Genomic DNA, 19142 nt, shown 5'->3' on the forward strand with positions numbered 1-19142 from the left:
TTTCCTAATTTGTGTACATTAGTACCTATAAAGTCTTATGACTAGTTCTGATACAGTTCTGCTTCTCAAAAAGTCTGTATTTTTTTGCCTTAAATTGTGCATCTGAGTTAATTAACCTACTTTTTAGGGGGGTGGGAGAAACAACTACATTTATGTGGTTTCTTTTCAACATTGTGTTTATCTTCACTGCTTTATCTTCTCTATTTTGTTGAACTAATTCTTCAGTGGTTCAACAAAATACAGAGATGCCAAGTATCATTCATCTCACATGTTTCATATGTGTGGCAATATACACTCCCTTGACCATGTATCTAGGTGAGGCTGCATTTTGTAGGCCTGCAACTTTTCTTCCTGGCTCACATGGATTGTTTCTGCCATCTCTCATTGCTTTATGCACATGGAGTTGATTAAAGAAGGAATAAATTATAGTGGATGCGAAAGGCAAAGTAATCAGCACGGGCATAGTTTTTAGCCCCCAAAACCAGAAAGCACCAGGCCAGGGCAGCAGGTACTCCCAAAAGTTCTCTGCTAAGGTTTCCTTATTCATCCTTAAAATCCCTCAGCCTAGCAAATTTTATAGGCGATAATCTCACCCCTAAATGCCTGACAACCCTGCAACAAATCATAGCCACCAAGCATAGCTTCCAGATTTATGTAGATTCACATGCTCCATAAAAAACCCACACAAATCATAAACTGAAAGTTGTGGCTACACAGGATTCAAACATTCCCTGCCTTGAATTTCATGTCTGATAGAGAACTTGGACAAACGAAGAAGCTTCCCTAAAAGGCTGTAGAATCTGGCACATTTGCCTGTAAAGTTCTCAAGGCTGAAAATACACAAGCATCCAGAACTCCTAAAAAACCGATTTAAAGTCAAATACCGGGAAAATTTTTTTAAAGTTGTCATTACAGCTTAAAAGAGAGTATAGGTGGTCTGTGCTACATTACTGTAAGGTGGATCACAGAAAAGGTAAAGGGTGTTTGGAAGTCCTCACTTTTAGTATTGTCCTATATTTTATATTTTCTAAACAAAGTAAATTCCAATTTTTTTTGTCTTAATAACTGACGCTATTCCCTTAAATACCAAGGCTGTACATGTTCCTGCTGATGTTATCTGCTATGCTAGTGCACAAATAAGTAAACAAGTCAAAGTCATGTTGGCTACAGCACCATTAAACCCAGAGTGGAAAAAATAATGAGTGTTTGCCAAAAAGACAAAATTAGCAGGGAAAGCTTCTAAGACAGTATGCAAACAATAGAGTGTGGAAAAGCAATTAAAACACTGAATGTGTTATTTTTGTATTTAAGGCAGAGCACTTAAACAGGTAAATAATGAATAAGCAAGCTAAAAAGAACATAAGCAACTGTAATAAAAGCATGTATTTATATGGCACCTAAACCTTTGTACTAACTGACTGTGATTGTTAGATTAAATTAAAAGGGAAAATACACAGAACCAACCCCAAAAGGGTCAAATATGAAATATCAGTCAGCAGGCAAAATGCCAGGAAATTCCAACCTCCATAGTTAATAAAGAACTGAACAAAAAGATGAGCCTTCGATTGTTCTGTTGAATAAGAAGGCTTAGACATATGAGAATGTATTTTTTACACAAATGAATTCCATAAGGCATATCTCTTTAGTGGGCTACGCTGAGCTACCAAGCTTCAGCTTGGTATATACAAAGTTGTTCCTGCTCAGCACAGGGGCAAAACAACAGCTTAAAACTTTGTAAGGATAGTTCCACCAGTCTGCTGCATTATAAAAGGTTTCATAACTCTTATATTGGATTCCACAATATTAGATTACTGGCCAAAAGTCATTATTAATGTAATCATTTGCTATTTAGATATGTATGTAATAGTAGTTAATGCATGCATAGGTTGCAATGCATGTGGGAGTCCAGCAAGGGCAATGAGTAGAAGCAGAAACTGTTCAACTGAATCAGATGCGATATCCTCAGTATTCTTTCAACATATTCATGTGTTGGCACTTTTCAGTCTATCAACCAACCACACTCCTATCAGAATAATGTCTAAATGATACAAAGTAACAATACACATAATAAGTGCCTTAATCTGTCCTTTCTTTCAGAGCCGGACATATTTTTTGGAACTGATTGAAACTGATTACATCATAAATTGATAGTAACTTTCATTCATCTCCTTTTAATGCCTTCAATTTCTATTGTACTTTTAACAGCTAAGAACAACTTCATAGCTAAAGAGGAGCAAATCAGCTTCAAAGACTGTGCTGAAGCTTTCAAATCTGGACTGACAACAAGTGGAATCTACACTTTAACAGTTTCAAACACTGCACAAGAGAAGAAGGTAGGATGACTATAAAGAACTACCTAGGCTCTTTATGCATGTTGAAACTTATTTGATCTGGCAAATATGCGATTTTAAAGGCTAGTTAATAGTGATGTTTACTACTTACCAAGTATTTTTATAAGCATTTCATCACTCCTAGATCTGAGTATCTCACAGGAAGAAAAAAGTCCTTCAGGTGAAATCTTGGCTCAGTTGAAATGAATAACACTTTTTTGTTTGCTTCCTCATGCCAGAATTCCATTATTTTTTCCACATAATTAATGTAATTAAATCAATAAGGTACTGTAATTTCATTATAAAATCTGTAACTCCAACAGAGTTGCTCTGCATGATCAACAGAATCCTGTCTCCTCTAAATTCTTAGTTCCTTCATATGCCCAAGGCCCTTCAGGTGGCAAAAGGAGGTAAAGTCAGGGACATGGAAGATTACTCATGGATTTATACTCATGAAAGCAAATCTACCAGTACTGGACTCATGTATGGGTTTCAGTTCTTTTTAACACAGAGTTTTAAGGACATCTGTGTAATAATTAATTAACAATTAGACACTGTCAAACAGAGAGGACTTTTCTGGAAAATACTGCTCTGGAAAATACTACTACTAATTCATACAAAAGGTGAATTTGCAGTGGTTTCACTAGCTCAGTTTAAATTCCTCTGTGGATATTTTTCCCCTATGTGTTTAACAGAAATGAACTTCAATGTCAATTTAAGTTAAAGCAGTACACCATATGTCTGTAGAAGAGACCTCGAGCTGAAAATGGCACTCAGTGAATGATATTCTGGATGCCTGACAGAGATGCTCCATCTGCTGAAGTAAAATAAAATGATAAAGCTTCAGACAGTATAATTTGATTGAAGCAATACACAGAAACTGAAAGGGAGAAAAGTTCCAGGTGGATTGTGAAGATAAAGAACCAAAAGCGTGGAGTGAACAGTTGGAGGAGTGGGGCTCAGATGATGAAAGCTTGTTTCCAAATTTTCAGACACAGCAGGCTGAGGAGGCTAAGGGAAATATGAATATTAAAAAAATGCTTAATATATTACTTAGAAAATCACTAATTAATTTTCTGATGTTTTTATTTTCTAATTTCTACTGTAGATATTTCCTTTCCACAAACAAAGGAAATATTTTATGGATTTCCTAAGGTTCTACTTTATTCCATCAGAAAAATTAACAGAAAATGTAAAAAAGCAGTGAAAAAGGAACTGCAATGTGGAAAAGGAATTGGTAAAGCTCTGATAGAGAAAGCATTTTTTTCCCAAACAAAGGTTTAGAAATGAAGTTCACCAGTGCCTAGCCTTTGAAGTGCCAGAACGTCATCTAGCTCAAGCCAGACTGTGATCTTTACGCTTACAAAGCTCTCCTAAAGGAAAATTGTTTGGGTAATATCTATAAAATACAACAAATAACACCTGCCATTTTTTGTAGATACAATCAAGAGAAATTATTCACAGTCTGCTTCTCTTGGGAAAAAAAAGGATAATCTAGTCTGAATACATCCATTTCACAAGAAAATTAGTTACATAAGATGCAATAAAATGTTTTATTACACATGAAGCTGAATGGCATTTAAATAGCATAGATATCTACAATCACAATTTTAAAAGCTGAAGGAGATGAAAGCTACTGCATCTCTAAAGTAATAGAATGCAGCAGTCTTTGTTAGACATCTCAGGAAGGTTTACATTCCTTGGATCGCTCACTATTACTTGTCTCAATATCTTTGGTTTTAATTTTACTGTCAAATATAGCATACAGAGCATGCATATTTTCTAAAAGCAGTCACAAGTGCATGACATATTACAGAATAAAAATTTGTCATAAACTTTAACACTGCATTTTCAAAAGTACAAATTTCCTAGACTATAAAATATTAAATGCTTTACATTTGAACATGGAGACTTAAAATACTTAACATAAATACCCATTTTGGTAATTTACTAGGTTAAAAAAAGTAGCTAAAATGTAACAATTTCACTTAGTATTAAATCAGTCATTTAATAACATTAAAAATTTTAAATCTTATTCTGTCCACTTCAGATAGAAAAAGACAGGGAAGGCTTTACTTACCATATGACATTGAAAATAAAAGACTAAAAAGTTTTAACCTGATGCTGATTTTTTATACAAATATGAATGCATATTTGCATTGGAGTTGTCAAAGGAAGTGAAGGTTTAGGGAAAATCAACATGTTACACCATTTTCAACTGTTTATGATGTGGATGGCTACTCAGACCAGGAAACAGAGTGACCTTTTTTATTTGCCAAAAGTGCTGCACTGCTGTTTATGTTTTCGTCTTTTCCTCTTGTAACACCTTCTGACCTCCCAAAAGGCTTATAAACAACTTCTGTGTAATCTGTAACTGATCCACTTCACTAAATTGTCTCCCATAATAATCCAAAACTAAGGAATTGCGTATGACAGCTGAGAGGAAAACAATTATTGAATTCCATTATTATTTTCAAACTTTTCTGTTCTGCACCAGGGTAGAAGCTAAGTCATTTTAAAAACACTGAGGAAAACCAGCAAAAGACTGCTGACACAAGGAAAAATTGCCGAGGCAAAATTATGGAAAGTCAATACTTTTATGTTTACAGCAACCTCATGAACAAATTAGACTACAATTCTTATCTACTCACATCTCTAGGAGATAGAGATACAAAATCTCTATACAGAGAATACAAAATCACTGAACGTAATGACTCAAAAGTGTTCAGACAACAGCCAAAATTGATGCAAAATGCCACCGCAAAATGTGGTGACTGCACTTGCTTTGGTACAAAAATGGCAGTGGGTCTTCAGCCTGATAACTCAGCCTGAGCCTTACCATTCACAAAGTAGGTCTGAGAACACTTATACCTCAAAGATCCTCTTACAGTGCTACAGCTGTTAGAACTGTAAGTACTGAAGCAGTTGACAAGATACATCAAATACTCCCCGTTCCAATTTGTTGTAACTTGAGAGGGTAATCCCTTTATTCTTTTTGGCATCTGTTTGAAGACTCCTGCTGCCTGCCTAATCTGGGAATCTATTTTTATTAGTGTTATGAAATGTTACATATCTTTCTTTTGAATATAAAACCTCAAATAGGTTGAAAGGTCAGAAAAGTTCTGTTCTACTAATGAGTACTAAGGGAAAGACTTAAGAGTTGACTGACATGCAATTTTTTTGGTGTAGAAAAATTATACTCCCAAATTTACATAAACTTTTAAAAATTGTTACTAGTAAGAAAAATTTACATGAGATTTTTATGGTCATCTCTTCTTCAATTTCTCATTATGTTTGTCAGTTCCTAGTGAGTTTTTTTTCCTTTGGGAACAAATTTGCAGTACCTCAGCATTTATCTCAAAGAATCTATACTGTCTATTAAAGCTAGTTGTCTTACCATTCGCTTAAAAAATGGACACTGCCTGTAACAGGAATATTTTATAGAAGACATTCAGTCATTCACTACTTATATTTTAAATTCTTTATAACAAAATAAAGTGCTATTTAAAGGCACTGATTTCTTCAAAGTATTAATTCCAACTAATTTGAAATTTAGATGATAGGCATAAAGGAAACGACATGTCACATTCAAAAAGCATCAATTAACATCTACAATAGCAATATCAGACTGAACCCATGGCTCAAATAAATTAATACATAGCCTCCCACTGTACATCGTTAAAAACTACATAACTCAGAGAAGGGTGAAAGAGCTCTATTCTCCCTCTGGCTGCTTACACTGTTCTTTTAAGTGGGATGAAACTTCAGTCAACAACTTTATCTACAACCAGTGATATTTGATCATTGTTAAATCAGCTTTTTAATTGTACTGATGCTTAATAAAAGTATCTGCATCTGTTTTAGCCCATTCTTGGTATCCTTCTTCATAGCCCTCTGTTGAAATTAGTTTTCACATATACATTACACATCATGAGTTAGCCTCCTAAAACAGATTGATCTTCTCGTACAATACTTTATCTTCAGCCTTTCCTTTGAAGGGAATTTTTAACTAATTTAATTTATATACTATTATCAAATTTTTACTAGTCATTAAATACAGATGTTAGTAAAACCAAACAAAACCAAGGCCTTGAGGTGTAAGGAATTGCATACATTGGTATAAATTAAAGTTGCTGCTTTAAATTAAATTCCACTCTCAAGACATACTTTAAAAAGTAATCACTTATCCAACTCTATTTATTTTATCTTCCCTAAAAATCCCCAAGTGAATGTCTCATGATTCTCTGATGTTGAACAGAGTCAATAAGCTTAAAGTGCAGTATCTGCTTTGGATTTCCAATGTGCTACAGCCTATTGAAATACTAATATATTTGGCATTTGCAGCTGTAAGAACTTTCTTTCCTGTCAAAAGTCTGATGCCTTTGAACAGTATATATGACACTGCTTGAACTGTAAATACTCTGATTTATATAAATAAAGCGTGTGTAAACATATGTACAATACATATACCCTAAAAGCCAGCTATATTGAAAAGTTGGTAAGGAGCTAACTTCCCAAAATGACACACATAACATTTTCCTTCCCAAAATGACACACATAACACTACCACAGGACAGAAGGATACTGGCTTCTCTGAAGTCATACTTTTCCAATGAATTTCCAGGAGTCAAACAGTTCAAAGGGCTCAAATTTGTTAACTGCTAACACTGATAAGACAGTCTCCCATAAAAGAGGATTGAAGCTTCAGTGTCATCTAGTCATGATTTGGGGCATTTATAGGCGTATTGTGACAAGCAGCAGTGAGGTAAGAAGTAAGACCGCTGAGAAAACAGTTAAAACAAAGAAGGAAACATACAAATCCATAATTAAATACTTGCCTAGACTATTTTTCAATTGTTTATTTAATTACTGTACAGATGAAATATCCTATTGAAGTGTAAGAAGTCAGATCTTGGCTATCTATACTACTATAAACAGGAAGACAGAACTTCACTCAATGGATGAAAGATCTAGAATACAAGATTAGAAGTTAATGTAGTTTAATACTCAAACTAGAATTCAAAAGTTTTTAAAGATGTGAAGTGATTCTGAAGAAGGCTCTGAACTTCAATATGTTGGCAGAAAGTGGTCAAAAACAATTAAACTTCCAAATGAAAAAACATTAACTGTGAACTCTCCAAACAGGAATACTTGTACAAGAAATGTAGCATCTTTCTTAAAGATAGTATCAGTACTAACATGCCGTTTAAATAGATAATGACTTCAGTCTCGCTTTCACTGTATTGTTTTACACCAGCTTAGCTTTCACAGACTTCACACATCTAGTTGTAAGTTCTGTTAGTTTTGAAAATGCAGAATTAGATGTAACAATTTGAACACCTTTCTCAGGAAATATTGTACTAGATATTCATATATTCACAAAATTTTCTTGGTCATTTATCCTCTACTTCTCCCACACATCACTCCAAAATTCCCACTAATTTTCAAAGGACTTTTTTCCCATCACCATCTCCCCAGTATATTGGCACTTTCAGTAATACCTTTAATCTCTGACACTGAAGTGTCAATGATTAAATCTAGGTAATTTAATCTAGGAGATTGACTGAACAAGTCACCTATAAACTTGAATTTTACTGTGCCAGGGATGCATTTATTGGATATTCTAAAACAGAGTTCAGTGAACTGCTCGTTACATGTCAGTCCTTTCAAATTTTTAGCAATAACTTGGTAAATTCAAAGGTGATTTATGAATATTTGGAAACATCTTAGTTGTTACTTTTTTGTTCAAGAACATAAGATGTTCACAGCAGTGTGTATAATAACATGGCTTTAAGGTTCAACTGGCAGATCATAATTGTTCTATGCTTAGATTTAAGTTTGGGGTCAGACCATTTGCAAAGGCACTGAACAATGACTGTGATAATAAAAATATATTTCAGTTTGCTCATTGCCTGAATTTAACAGTATCTATACTCTGACAAGCCATGGGAAATTTGAATAGGTTTCTCACAATAAAGATGGGGAAGTGAAAGGTGTAATTTGTTAAGGTTTTCTGTTAAGTGTGATATATACTGAGGAATCACATTTATTTGTCAACAATGACAACTGATTTGTATGAAAGCTACCTTCATTTTAGGTTAACATGTATTTTGCACGTATGTTTTATACACGTCTGGTTTTGCCCATAGTAGGTATGTTTTACACATACCTACTAACTTGCCACTGTATAGAATTATGCCAAGTACGTGATTTCTAGTTTTGTTTTGCTGTGACTGCATGAACTTCAGCTGTTACATGCTTACTCTGCTAGGCCTACTGTGACATGGAAACTGGTGGAGGAGGTTGGACAGTTATTCAGAAACGAGAAGATGGCAGTGTGGACTTCCACCGAACATGGAAAGAGTACAAGATGGTAAACAATGCCCTCTGAAGCCTTAATAATAGTTATTATTATTTGAAATGTAATATACTAAAGTTATATTAATATCATCCTTAGAATGTAAGCAACTTAAAAAAGTTGTCTTTATCCTCAGATGCTCATTTAGAAAATGTCAGAGTAGTGTAAGTTGTTTGCCTAAGCAGACTTGCAAGTGCGATGTTTGTTTTTAAAGAGAAACCTTACTTTTCTTTAATCAACTGTTTCATCATGTGTCTACATTTTTGAGTTGTTTATATTTGTGTTTCTAGTGGCAACAGTAGAAACTGCTCCAAATCTACTAAGTACTATTGATTCACTGTTTCAGATTCCTGAGCTTGTCCTTGCTGAAATCAACTTTTTGAAATATTACAGAACAATAACCCTCATGGACACAGTAAAATTCTTAGTTGACAGGCTAAAAATGATTAAACTTAAAAACTGATAAAGTGATCATTTCAAACTCACAGGGAAAAAACCACCCAAACAAAGTTATTTAAATATACAACTTGAATTACAGGGATTTGGTGATCCTGCTGGGGAGTATTGGCTGGGAAATGAGTTTGTTTCTCAACTGACTAATCAGAAGCGTTATGTTCTTAAAATACACCTGAAAGACTGGGAAGGAAATGAGGCCTATTCATTGTACGACCACTTCTCTCTAGCAAGTGAAGAACAAAAATACAGGTAAGCCAAAAAACCTACCTAAATAAAAAGCTCTGAAAGTAATCTTTCTAAACCATGTAGATGCATGGCCTTGTTTCATACAAATCGTGACTATTTTCCAGTACACTCAGAAAATAATGTTTTCTCCATTTCTCTTCTATTGCCTAAAAAATAACTTCTTTTCTAGAGGAGAAAATGTGTATTTACTAGTGCATGCCGGGTGCGTATAACACACAAAATGCAAAGATGACAAAATGATACAAAATAAGATAGGATATATGTGCCAATATGGTGGGTGACAATGCACAGTCATTAGGACAATAGAAACCTGTCTGCATTAGCTACAAAATCCTGATTCCCTGCAATAAATACATTTCTGGAAGGTGGATGACTAAGATGAATTATACTGCAAGGATTTTCCTTGTCAGTGGCTTCCAGGAACTGTTCTGTTGCCATAAAGAGCACACTAGGGTGATGTGGCCTTACCCTTCCATGACCTGCTGGCTTAGATTCTCAATAACTCCCCTACCTGTGAAAATGGAGCAAATGTGCATTTCATTCACTGACAACTTGTCAATTTAAACACCAAATTTTAATGGACATATTATTTATGCTCTAATCCTGTAAAATGTAAAGGTTTGAAATTTCTTCTTAATTCTTGGTTAAAATAAGAAACAATACAAATTTAAATAAGTATTTTATATAAATATTATCATAATATTATACACTTTAAATAGTACCATAGTATTACACATTTTGAAATAGTATCAGCCACAGCTAACATATATAGGCAGTTCATAGCTCATTCACCAGGCTCTCTGTAAATGCAATAAATAATTTGATTTATTATAAAATAAATGAGAGACTTCACAGTGTAACAGACGCTTTCATACTACATGGTCTGTGAAATGATTCTTTGTAAGACCCTTACAGATTCATGGAGCTTTGGGTGAATGGACAGAAAAATTTTCTACATTTAGAATAATTTCTCCAAGATCTCTACCAATTATTTGTTGTAAATAAAGTCAGTCTGACACCTGAGAGAACTGATGCTATTATTTCAACTCAAGTCTTATATTCAAACAAAGCAATTCAAAAATATCAGCATCTGCCCCCCACAAAATGTTAAATCTTAATGCCTTGGTAGTATACAGTTGTCTCAACTCCAAAGTAAATATTTTTTCATCTGGAAACAGTCAGAATCCACAGCAGAGATTTTTTTTTAAATAATGCTTTAAAATACTTAGAAAGGCAACCTTTGCAAAATGGGTCATTGCCCTTGTCCATTTACAATATTAAAAGATAATTACAGAAAAATAAGATGGTAAAAGCAATTTTATTACAGTATGCAACCAAACAAGGAATTCATTAAAAAATGGAGTGGTTTAAAGACTATATTTAACATTATGAAAGAAAAAACAACCCAAAAAACCAAAGAAAGTATTCAGTTGAGAACATCTTCAATGCCCCATCCCTGGTAGTGTTCAAGGCCAGGTTGGATGGGACTCTGAGTCACCTGATCTAGTGAAAGGTGTCCCTGCCCATGGCTAAGGGATTGGAAATAGATGATCTTTAAGGCCCCTTCCAACTTGAACAATTCTATGATTCTATGATCCATTACATTAAAAAGATTAATACCTTCTGAATGCTGGAAAGATGACTTGGGCCATAAAACTGAAATTTCTTCATATTAAACTGAGATCAGAATGGAATTTCTTTGAATCAAACTTCCTGATCTCAAAGCTATGAAGTCAAACCAGGTTGCTCAGAGCTTTTCAGTTGGGTCTTGTTAACCTCCAAAGGTGGAGATGGCACAACCTGCTTGTCTTTCCTCATGGTAAAAAGCTTTCCTGCTATCCAGTCAGAATGTTTAATTTCACTTTCCATCCACTGCCACTCATCTTCTGTTATACTAAGCTCTACCTTTAAAAATTTAGTATTAATTATAAATAAATAATACTATGCTTATATTAGACTTCAAATGATACTTGAAGACCCAGCCTAGGCTCACACATTATACTTGGATTTAATTTAAAATAATTTAAAATAATTTATGTTAGAAATTGGCTTACATAATTTTGAATTCATGTTAAGAAAAATCAATAATTTTTTTAAGACTTTTTTGAGAAAATCTGTAATGAACTGATTCTTTAAAACCTAAATGAATAAAAAATAATTAATTAATTCTCTTTTAAAATAGGGAATATAAAATGGGTTAAAAATAATCTGTTAAATTACCAAAGACAATTTCTGTCATAAGCAGAGAATTACATGCAAGATGAAGACTGATCTGGGGACAAGTTAATTCTCCTCAGAGAGTCAGATCTCCTCTTTAAACAGAATACGTCTGAGAAGCATGAGCTATTTGATACAGAAATGCTATCACCAAAAATATACTGTGGGTGCAGAGGGTTCAAGTCCTCCCAATTCAAGGTGACACAGGAACAGCTGTGTAATTGCCCTGCCCAGTTCAGTGCCCTGTGTCTCTCCCCACCGAGACTGCATTGGCACCCAAGCAAGCAGATCCCAACATCATCAGCCTCATTGAAAGCCTACCTTGCCAGGGAATTGAAGCAAACTGAAATACTTGTGATCAGTTAACACTAAGATTTATGACTGATGTGAAAAGGAAGAGTAATTGGGAAAGTGAAAAGGGAAATATTGAGAAACGTCTAAAATATAATTTACTAGCTCATAATTAATACTCCTGGTAATGCTGTTATATCATATATGCAGTGTTAATGCTAAATTGCTGTATTGTGCTAACAGCAAAATAGGGATCAAAAAAGTTTTGTTCTAAACTTTTGAACTTAACAAAAAAAATTGTATGCACTGTTGCATTGAAGTACAACAATGTACTTTCAGTATTAATAAATACGTGATCTGTATGAAAAATCCCAGGAGCTACTATCGACTTGCTCTCATTTTATTCTAATATGACATGAACAAACAGATGTTCATTAGAATATTGTGGTGACCATTTCGATTCATATGAAAACATTGCACTGAAAAACAGCTTACAACAGTACATTGGCCAGGAGAGAGCTCAACTATTTGAACAGGATATTTATTGCAAATTATTCCATCATTATTTTGCAGACAACTACCATCAACTTCCATGTAATAATTGTTTTTCCATTTCTCACTTCTACAGGATTTACCTTAAAGGACTTACTGGGACAGCGGGCAAAATAAGTAGTATAAGCCAACCAGGAAATGATTTTAGCACAAAGGATGCAGACAATGACAAATGTATTTGCAAGTGTTCACAAATGCTAACAGGAGGTAGGAATGTTTTTATGTTTCTCAGTCTTCCTATTTTTATTGGCACTGAAATAGTCTATGAGATAGTGATAATTTTGACTGAGTAAGTTTTGACTATTAAAAAAGCTCAAAACTCATGGATAGAAATACTAGTATGGTGACTCCAAATGAAGTATTTTATCATTTGACAAAGGTTAGTTAAAATAGAACAAGAGAAGTTAAAACTGGAGGGAAAATAAGTCTCTGAAGCTGGGGTACAAGAAAGTCTGTAATTGTGGACCTAATCAGAGACACAGCAGATTCCTCTTTCAAGGAATGAGGTAACATTCAGAGATCAAAACAAAACTCCCTGCAAAAAACCTGTTTCTGAGATCCAGCTTGTCAGTGAAATGGCTTCTGATTCTTTAGGCATAAACCCTTTCCCTAACTACCCAGAGAAGAAAAACCCCAAGAGCTGCTGTGTACTGGACATGCTACAGAACAGTACAAGAATTTAATTCCTTATTTCAATATAGTTATAAAGTGGTAAAGATACACAAGAAATATATCTAAATTTTCTAATGGTTGTTCACTAGTTATATTTGAATGCTAGGTGATATTTTTATCTTCAACTACACAAGTAATTCTATATAATTTGTAATATAATTTAGAATTCCACATTCTGAAATGTAACAACTGCTTTGTAAATTTGGCTTCTCTTCCTGTTATCTCTTAAGCAATTGCTCATTTTCCTATAGCACAAGTTGCAAGAAAAAAAGACAACTCCAGTTTATCCAAGAGAATAATTGGATTACTGCCCTGCAAAACAGAACACACACACTATTGCCACCATAACAGAAGAATAAAAATATTATTTTATTAATAAAAATAATTTTTTCTTATGACCCACCAACAGGTCAGGACTATAAGGATACAAAATACGTTTGGTCTGCTTTTTTCTCATTTTTCTTCTTACCACGTTCCAGGAGCTTTTGAACTGACCTGCAGAGAGAACTGAGTAATTCCTTTAGAAAGAATTAAGAAAGGAGTTTAAATCTGTGAAGAACAGGAGTTTACCAAAGAGTAGATAAAACCAAAGGCAACTCAATATCCTTATAGTTCAAATTGTGTTCTGCCCTCAGACTGTCAAAAATGTTTGATGTGGATAATATATTGAACACTTTCTCTTCTCAATTTTCAAATACAATGTATTGCATAAGATTCAAGAATATGTAGTTGATACATAAATACATTGATTTCCTGAATTTGAGGCAAGTATTTTATACTGACACTTCCAAATCATAAGAACAAAAAACTGGGTTTAGATTTCTTTCCCATATCCAAACAACAGTGACCTGATATACTATTTTGAGAATTACTTCTGCTGATGTTTGTGTTCTGTCTTGCAGGCTGGTGGTTTGACGCATGTGGTCCTTCTAACCTCAATGGAATGTATTATCCATTACGACAGAACAACAACAAGTTTAATGGGATCAAGTGGTACTACTGGAAGGGCTCAGGATACTCTCTCAAAGCTACGACTATGATGATTCGACCAGCAGATTTCTAAATGCTTTGTCATTATGTGAATTGTGTATTGTATAGTCTTCAAAGACTTATTTTACCAAGCAACTTGTCTCATTTTGTCAAGCCCAGAAACATGCACTTGTGTTCAGTTCAGTACAGTTCTGGAATTGCAATACCCTTGATCAGCTAAAGCTCATATCATTCAACCAGATTCAAAGTCTAAAGCATCAGCCTGATATAGCAGTGATTTGGCCAAATGACTCAATAAAAAGAACATCCAAGAAACCATCAGACAACTAAAGGACTCTGTTTCACTGATCAATTACGTTATGTATGTGTTAGTAAATAACTGGAACTGTGAAAACCCCCCTAAAATAGTTTTAGAAATATGCATTTTGCCTCACCACTGAACTTTAAACATTAATATAAAACACTCAGCTTGATCTAGGACTATTTATCTTTCTGTGTTGTGTTTGCCCTTTATGAACAGTAAAAAAATATTGTCCTGTAATTAGCTCTATACGGTAGTTAGGGAATATGTTCTTTCCCCCCATAGTCTCCTAAACAACTTTTTACACTTATTTGGGGATTTTTTCCAATAGCCTGTATGACTATGTTTAACAGAGAACAAATAGCATTTAAATAGTTTGCATTTAATCTTGGGAAATACCATTTACAAAAATCATCATTTTTTTCATTCTATTTCAGTCACTACCTTTAAATTACAAAAATCCCTATGAATTTCAATATAGCATGTATTCCTATACATTTTTATGAAGATTGCACTTTTTTTCTTCCCTTGTCATTTACCTGTAAAATAACTGACCAGTATTTTAAAAACGGAGACAACGGCATTAACACCAGATGTCTGGTTGTCTATGACAATCATTTATCACCTGGTGCTGTAATATATCTATGTTTTGTAAAAATAATCAAGCTGAAAAACATATGCATGTTCTATGATACAATTAAATCAATGCTTATGACTCAAGATACAAATTACTACATTTTAAAAATAGGAAAAAATAATCTGAAAGTTACCTAAGGTCACACTATGGGGTTTTTTCAGTAAGGTTAGGACTTCTCCCTAAAAATTCTCTGTAGGTAGGCCCTCAATGTACACCACAATGTGAATAAATTAGTCTCCTGAGTGATTTTTGCTTTTTTTTTCCTTCATTTTATTACTATATGCTTTAAAATTGTGTACTAAACAGTGCAGCTCAGATTGAAAAATTATTTCTTCATGAATCACAATAATTTAGTGGAGGTCTTTCTACAAATCAAGTTTATCTTTTAATTCTCATGCTTAGTCTTTGCCTAATATTTTTGCAAAACTTTCAGTACACTTTCAGGGGATGACTGAATTAGTTACAATGCAAGAACTTATCCCGAAACAAAACAAAAACTCCGGACACATTTCCAGAGGCTAACTTAACAAAAGGTGTTGTAAGAGCACCAAGGCTTGTGCAGGGTCCAGAAAAAATACTGTATGACGAGGGGCTGAGGGATCTGGGTTTTTTTTTAGATGAAGGAAGCTTAGGGGGAACCTCATCACTCCCTACAATGACCTGAAAGGAGGTTGTAGTGAGCTGGGGTCTGGTCTCTCTTCTACTGTGCCTGCAGTGAGAAGCCTGGAGGAAATAGCCTTAAGCTGAGACAGGGGACTTTCAGATTAAACATTAGAAAAGAAATGTTCAGTGTTATGGTGGTCAGGCATTGGAACAAGTTGCTCAGAGAGGTCATGGAGTCATTATCCCTGGAGGTGTTCAAGAGGCATCTGGATCTGGTGGGTGATGTGGTTTAGGGGTACAGTGGAAGTGCTGGGTGGATGGTGGGACTGGCTGATCCTACAGGTCTCTCCCACCCTTGATGATTCTATGATTCTATCTTGAAGACAGCAAACGATTTTGAGAAAGATGGAAGAAATCTCTCCATTTTATACTGACAGTCATTAAAGCTGCTGTCAGAGTACTCCACCACCATTCTTCACTGAAAATGTCATCATTACTAAAGTGTAGCAGAGACAAAAAATATTTCTAATATTACTTCATTATCTGATTTTATATAAACCTAAAGAATGTAAATTAGTAGTCATTCAGGAGTTACATAAAAAAAATCTCAATGTATTTGAAATTAGTTTAGTATTTTCTTGTTTTTCATAGCAAACTGGTAAGGATATACATATACCAAACTAAAAGAAAGTAGTTCCCAAAATTGCTTTCTTGAATTTCCAAGAAATGCCTTAGAGAGCAAGTCTAGAAGAGCCATCACACTAGTAGAGGAGCTACACATACCAACGAGCACATAGCATACCAAGAGAAGCCTAGAGAGCTGTAATTTTTCAGCCTAGATAAGAGATGGGGAAGAGAGACCTTAATGATGCCTACAACTGCTTCATTAAGGACACAGGGAGGACAGAGCCAGACCCTTATTAGAGGTGCACTGTTTTGAGACAAGAGACAGGGAAAAGAGGCAGTAAATACAATTTGGAATTGGGGAAAGTGAATTTTCCTTTTCATATATTTATTTATTAATAAATAAATTGTTGTATTGGGCAAGTCCCTTGCAGCAGAGTATTGAACTAGACAGCCTTCAGAGGTCCCTGCTAATCTAAAAAACTTTATGATTCCATGAAATTTAATAAAAATACTGAGTCTACATCACTGCATTTCCTGTGTTGCTACATTTAATCAGACAACTAAAGAAAATACCCACAATATTTGAGATGGTAAGCATATCCAGACCAATAATAAAGAGAAAAAAAACCCTGAACAAAAACAAACAATCAAAAAATCCCCGAAAAGGTTCTTAAAAACCATGATGGAATCTGAATGCTCAGCCTGGCAAAGGAAAGTAGTGCAAAATTCTGGTAGTGCAAAGAATGCTCAGCCTGGCAAAGTAGTGCAAAAATCAACTTTCTTAATTTTAATAAGAAAACTCTGTATGACAAAAATAATTTAATATTGTATGGCTGGTTTTGTTTTGTTGAAAAAAGTTGAGGCTTTCTAATGACTATTCTGGAAAAGTGATCAAAAATACTGATATAGACATTGAATGGATCAATTGTTTAATGAGACTTCATTTTGGGACAAAAAGGATCAATTTATCAACTCAAATGTAAAATTTTAGAGTGAATATGTATTTAAATGACATTTCATCTAAAGAAGATTGCATGGCTTGAACTCCAAACACCAAAGTGAAGCAACGGGAGGACATGTCAGAAGAAAGGCAATAGTAGGAAACACAAGGCTGCAACAACTGCTTTGGACTTGGTACAAACAATTAAAACGTAACAGCAAGGTAATCCCTACTTTTAATTCCTTCCTGTAATCAAATAAACAGTATGTGAAACTAGAATGCACTTCCATTTTCTCTCAATACCTTTTAGGAACCAGGAAAGAAACAAGAATAAAAAGGAAATAAAACCCCCATTCATACTCAAATTATAATTGCATCTTTAAAAGAAATATGGTATCTGTTACAGTAAGAAATTAGAGTGACTAAAGAAAGGAATGATTGGAATGGTAATGGAAATATCACCTAGGACACTAGCTTTGTTCCTTTGCAAGAACAGCACATTGCAAATAGAAGTGATTCAGATTCTCAGCACAACCATCACCTCCCTCAATTTTACATTCTCACCGTCTCTCAAATTCTCCTTACTTCTGCTTTAGGAATAAAACCTCTACATGGAATCTAACAAACAGCCCCAAGAGGAATCACTTCTAAACAATGCCATGTACATTGTTACTGATGGCATACTTTGTTATTAAACAAGGTAGTCTGAAAAGAAACAGAAAACTCAAAGCAACTTGGCATGAAACTCAGTGTATATTTTTTCACAGAAATACAGACAAGGGGAAAATCAAGAATATGCTTCTTATTTATTTTTCACATTAGATTTTACCATTCTTACTGTATTTGCAATATAAAAAAATCAACTTTCTCCTTTTAGAAAAAGTATGAAATGATAACAGATAATTAATTTCTTCAGGCTTATTTGAGAATAACTGCTGCAGTTTCACTACACTTCGAGAACATACAATACATAATCATGAAATAAAGCTTCATGTTGAATATGTAAATTTATGTAAGTTATAGATTTAGAAAGAACATTAAAAAGTTCCTTAACAGTTAAAAAAATTACTGTAAAAATAAATTTTCTACCCCATTAACTGTTCTTCCTTTAAAGTCTGTATGAAACTTTGAGAAACAAATCACAGACAATAATTTAGCGGTGGGAAAACTATTGGAATGATTGAATAGTAACCAGCTAGAAGTCTACTTGTTTTACAAGCAAAATAAAATTCCTGTTTAATCAATTACAACACATGAAGTGCACTGAGGTCTGCACAGATACACCATGCCCCATATACTCACTTTTGCACTGGTTCCCAATTCTGTACTTGAGAATGATCATTAGAGGCAAGAAAAATGCTTCACTTTTTTCCTACTTAGCAGTTCTAGAAGGCCACAGTAATTTTCCATTGCCCACATAATTTCTGGGCCAAAAAAATTAAATCCATGACCTGCAAATCTTTCAATTTGGCAACAACATGCCTTTCCAGTTTGTATACAGGTATAGATAGAAATAAAATTAAAGTACATTTATACTTCAATAAGATGCTAGTTTATTCAGGTGTTAATTGGTGAATCAATATTTTGCATTTTTCACATGCACCAAAGTTTATGCACATACTTCAAAAAGTAGTGGATGAAGAAGTAAATAACTCCTTACAATATCTGCTTTAAAAAATATTTTTTCTAGTAGGCTTTCTTATTCACAAAACCTATTTAGAGGGCAACTCATTTCACAGATAAACAAAAGAATGTTCACAAGCTTAAAGGACCATTAAACTTACAGGAGCTGCAGGGAAGCTAGATGAAAGCTCATATGGTTCTTCCGAGATCCAATGGCCTAATTCCAAAGACCACAGCACCTAAAATAAAATAAGTGGTAAGTAGAATCTTAGTATTTCTAAAATAAACTTTTTGAATGT

General features: G+C 34.2%; 2 protein-coding genes across 5 annotated transcripts in view; one reads left to right on the forward strand and one right to left on the reverse strand.

Moving 5' to 3' along the window:
* ANGPT2 (angiopoietin 2) overlaps window positions 1-15296 on the forward strand; it is a 42136-nt gene extending 26840 nt beyond the window's left edge. For both annotated transcript variants that reach the window (XM_085056680.1, XM_085056681.1), the window contains 5 exons: window positions 2206-2333; window positions 8602-8703; window positions 9227-9393; window positions 12527-12657; window positions 14025-15296. In XM_085056680.1, coding sequence (XP_084912806.1) covers window positions 2206-2333; window positions 8602-8703; window positions 9227-9393; window positions 12527-12657; window positions 14025-14185 — 689 coding nt within the window. In that variant the 3' untranslated portion in view covers window positions 14186-15296. The remainder of the gene's footprint in view (window positions 1-2205; window positions 2334-8601; window positions 8704-9226; window positions 9394-12526; window positions 12658-14024) is intronic.
* MCPH1 (microcephalin 1) overlaps window positions 1-19142 on the reverse strand; it is a 126292-nt gene that overhangs the window by 64427 nt on the left and 42723 nt on the right. For all 3 annotated transcript variants that reach the window (XM_085056683.1, XM_085056682.1, XM_085056684.1), the window contains one exon: window positions 19005-19082. In XM_085056683.1, coding sequence (XP_084912809.1) covers window positions 19005-19082 — 78 coding nt within the window. The remainder of the gene's footprint in view (window positions 1-19004; window positions 19083-19142) is intronic.

This window comes from Lichenostomus cassidix, chromosome 3 (assembly GCF_008360975.1).
Source record: "Lichenostomus cassidix isolate B80296 chromosome 3, HeHo_3.0, whole genome shotgun sequence".
NCBI lineage: Eukaryota > Metazoa > Chordata > Aves > Passeriformes > Meliphagidae > Lichenostomus > Lichenostomus cassidix.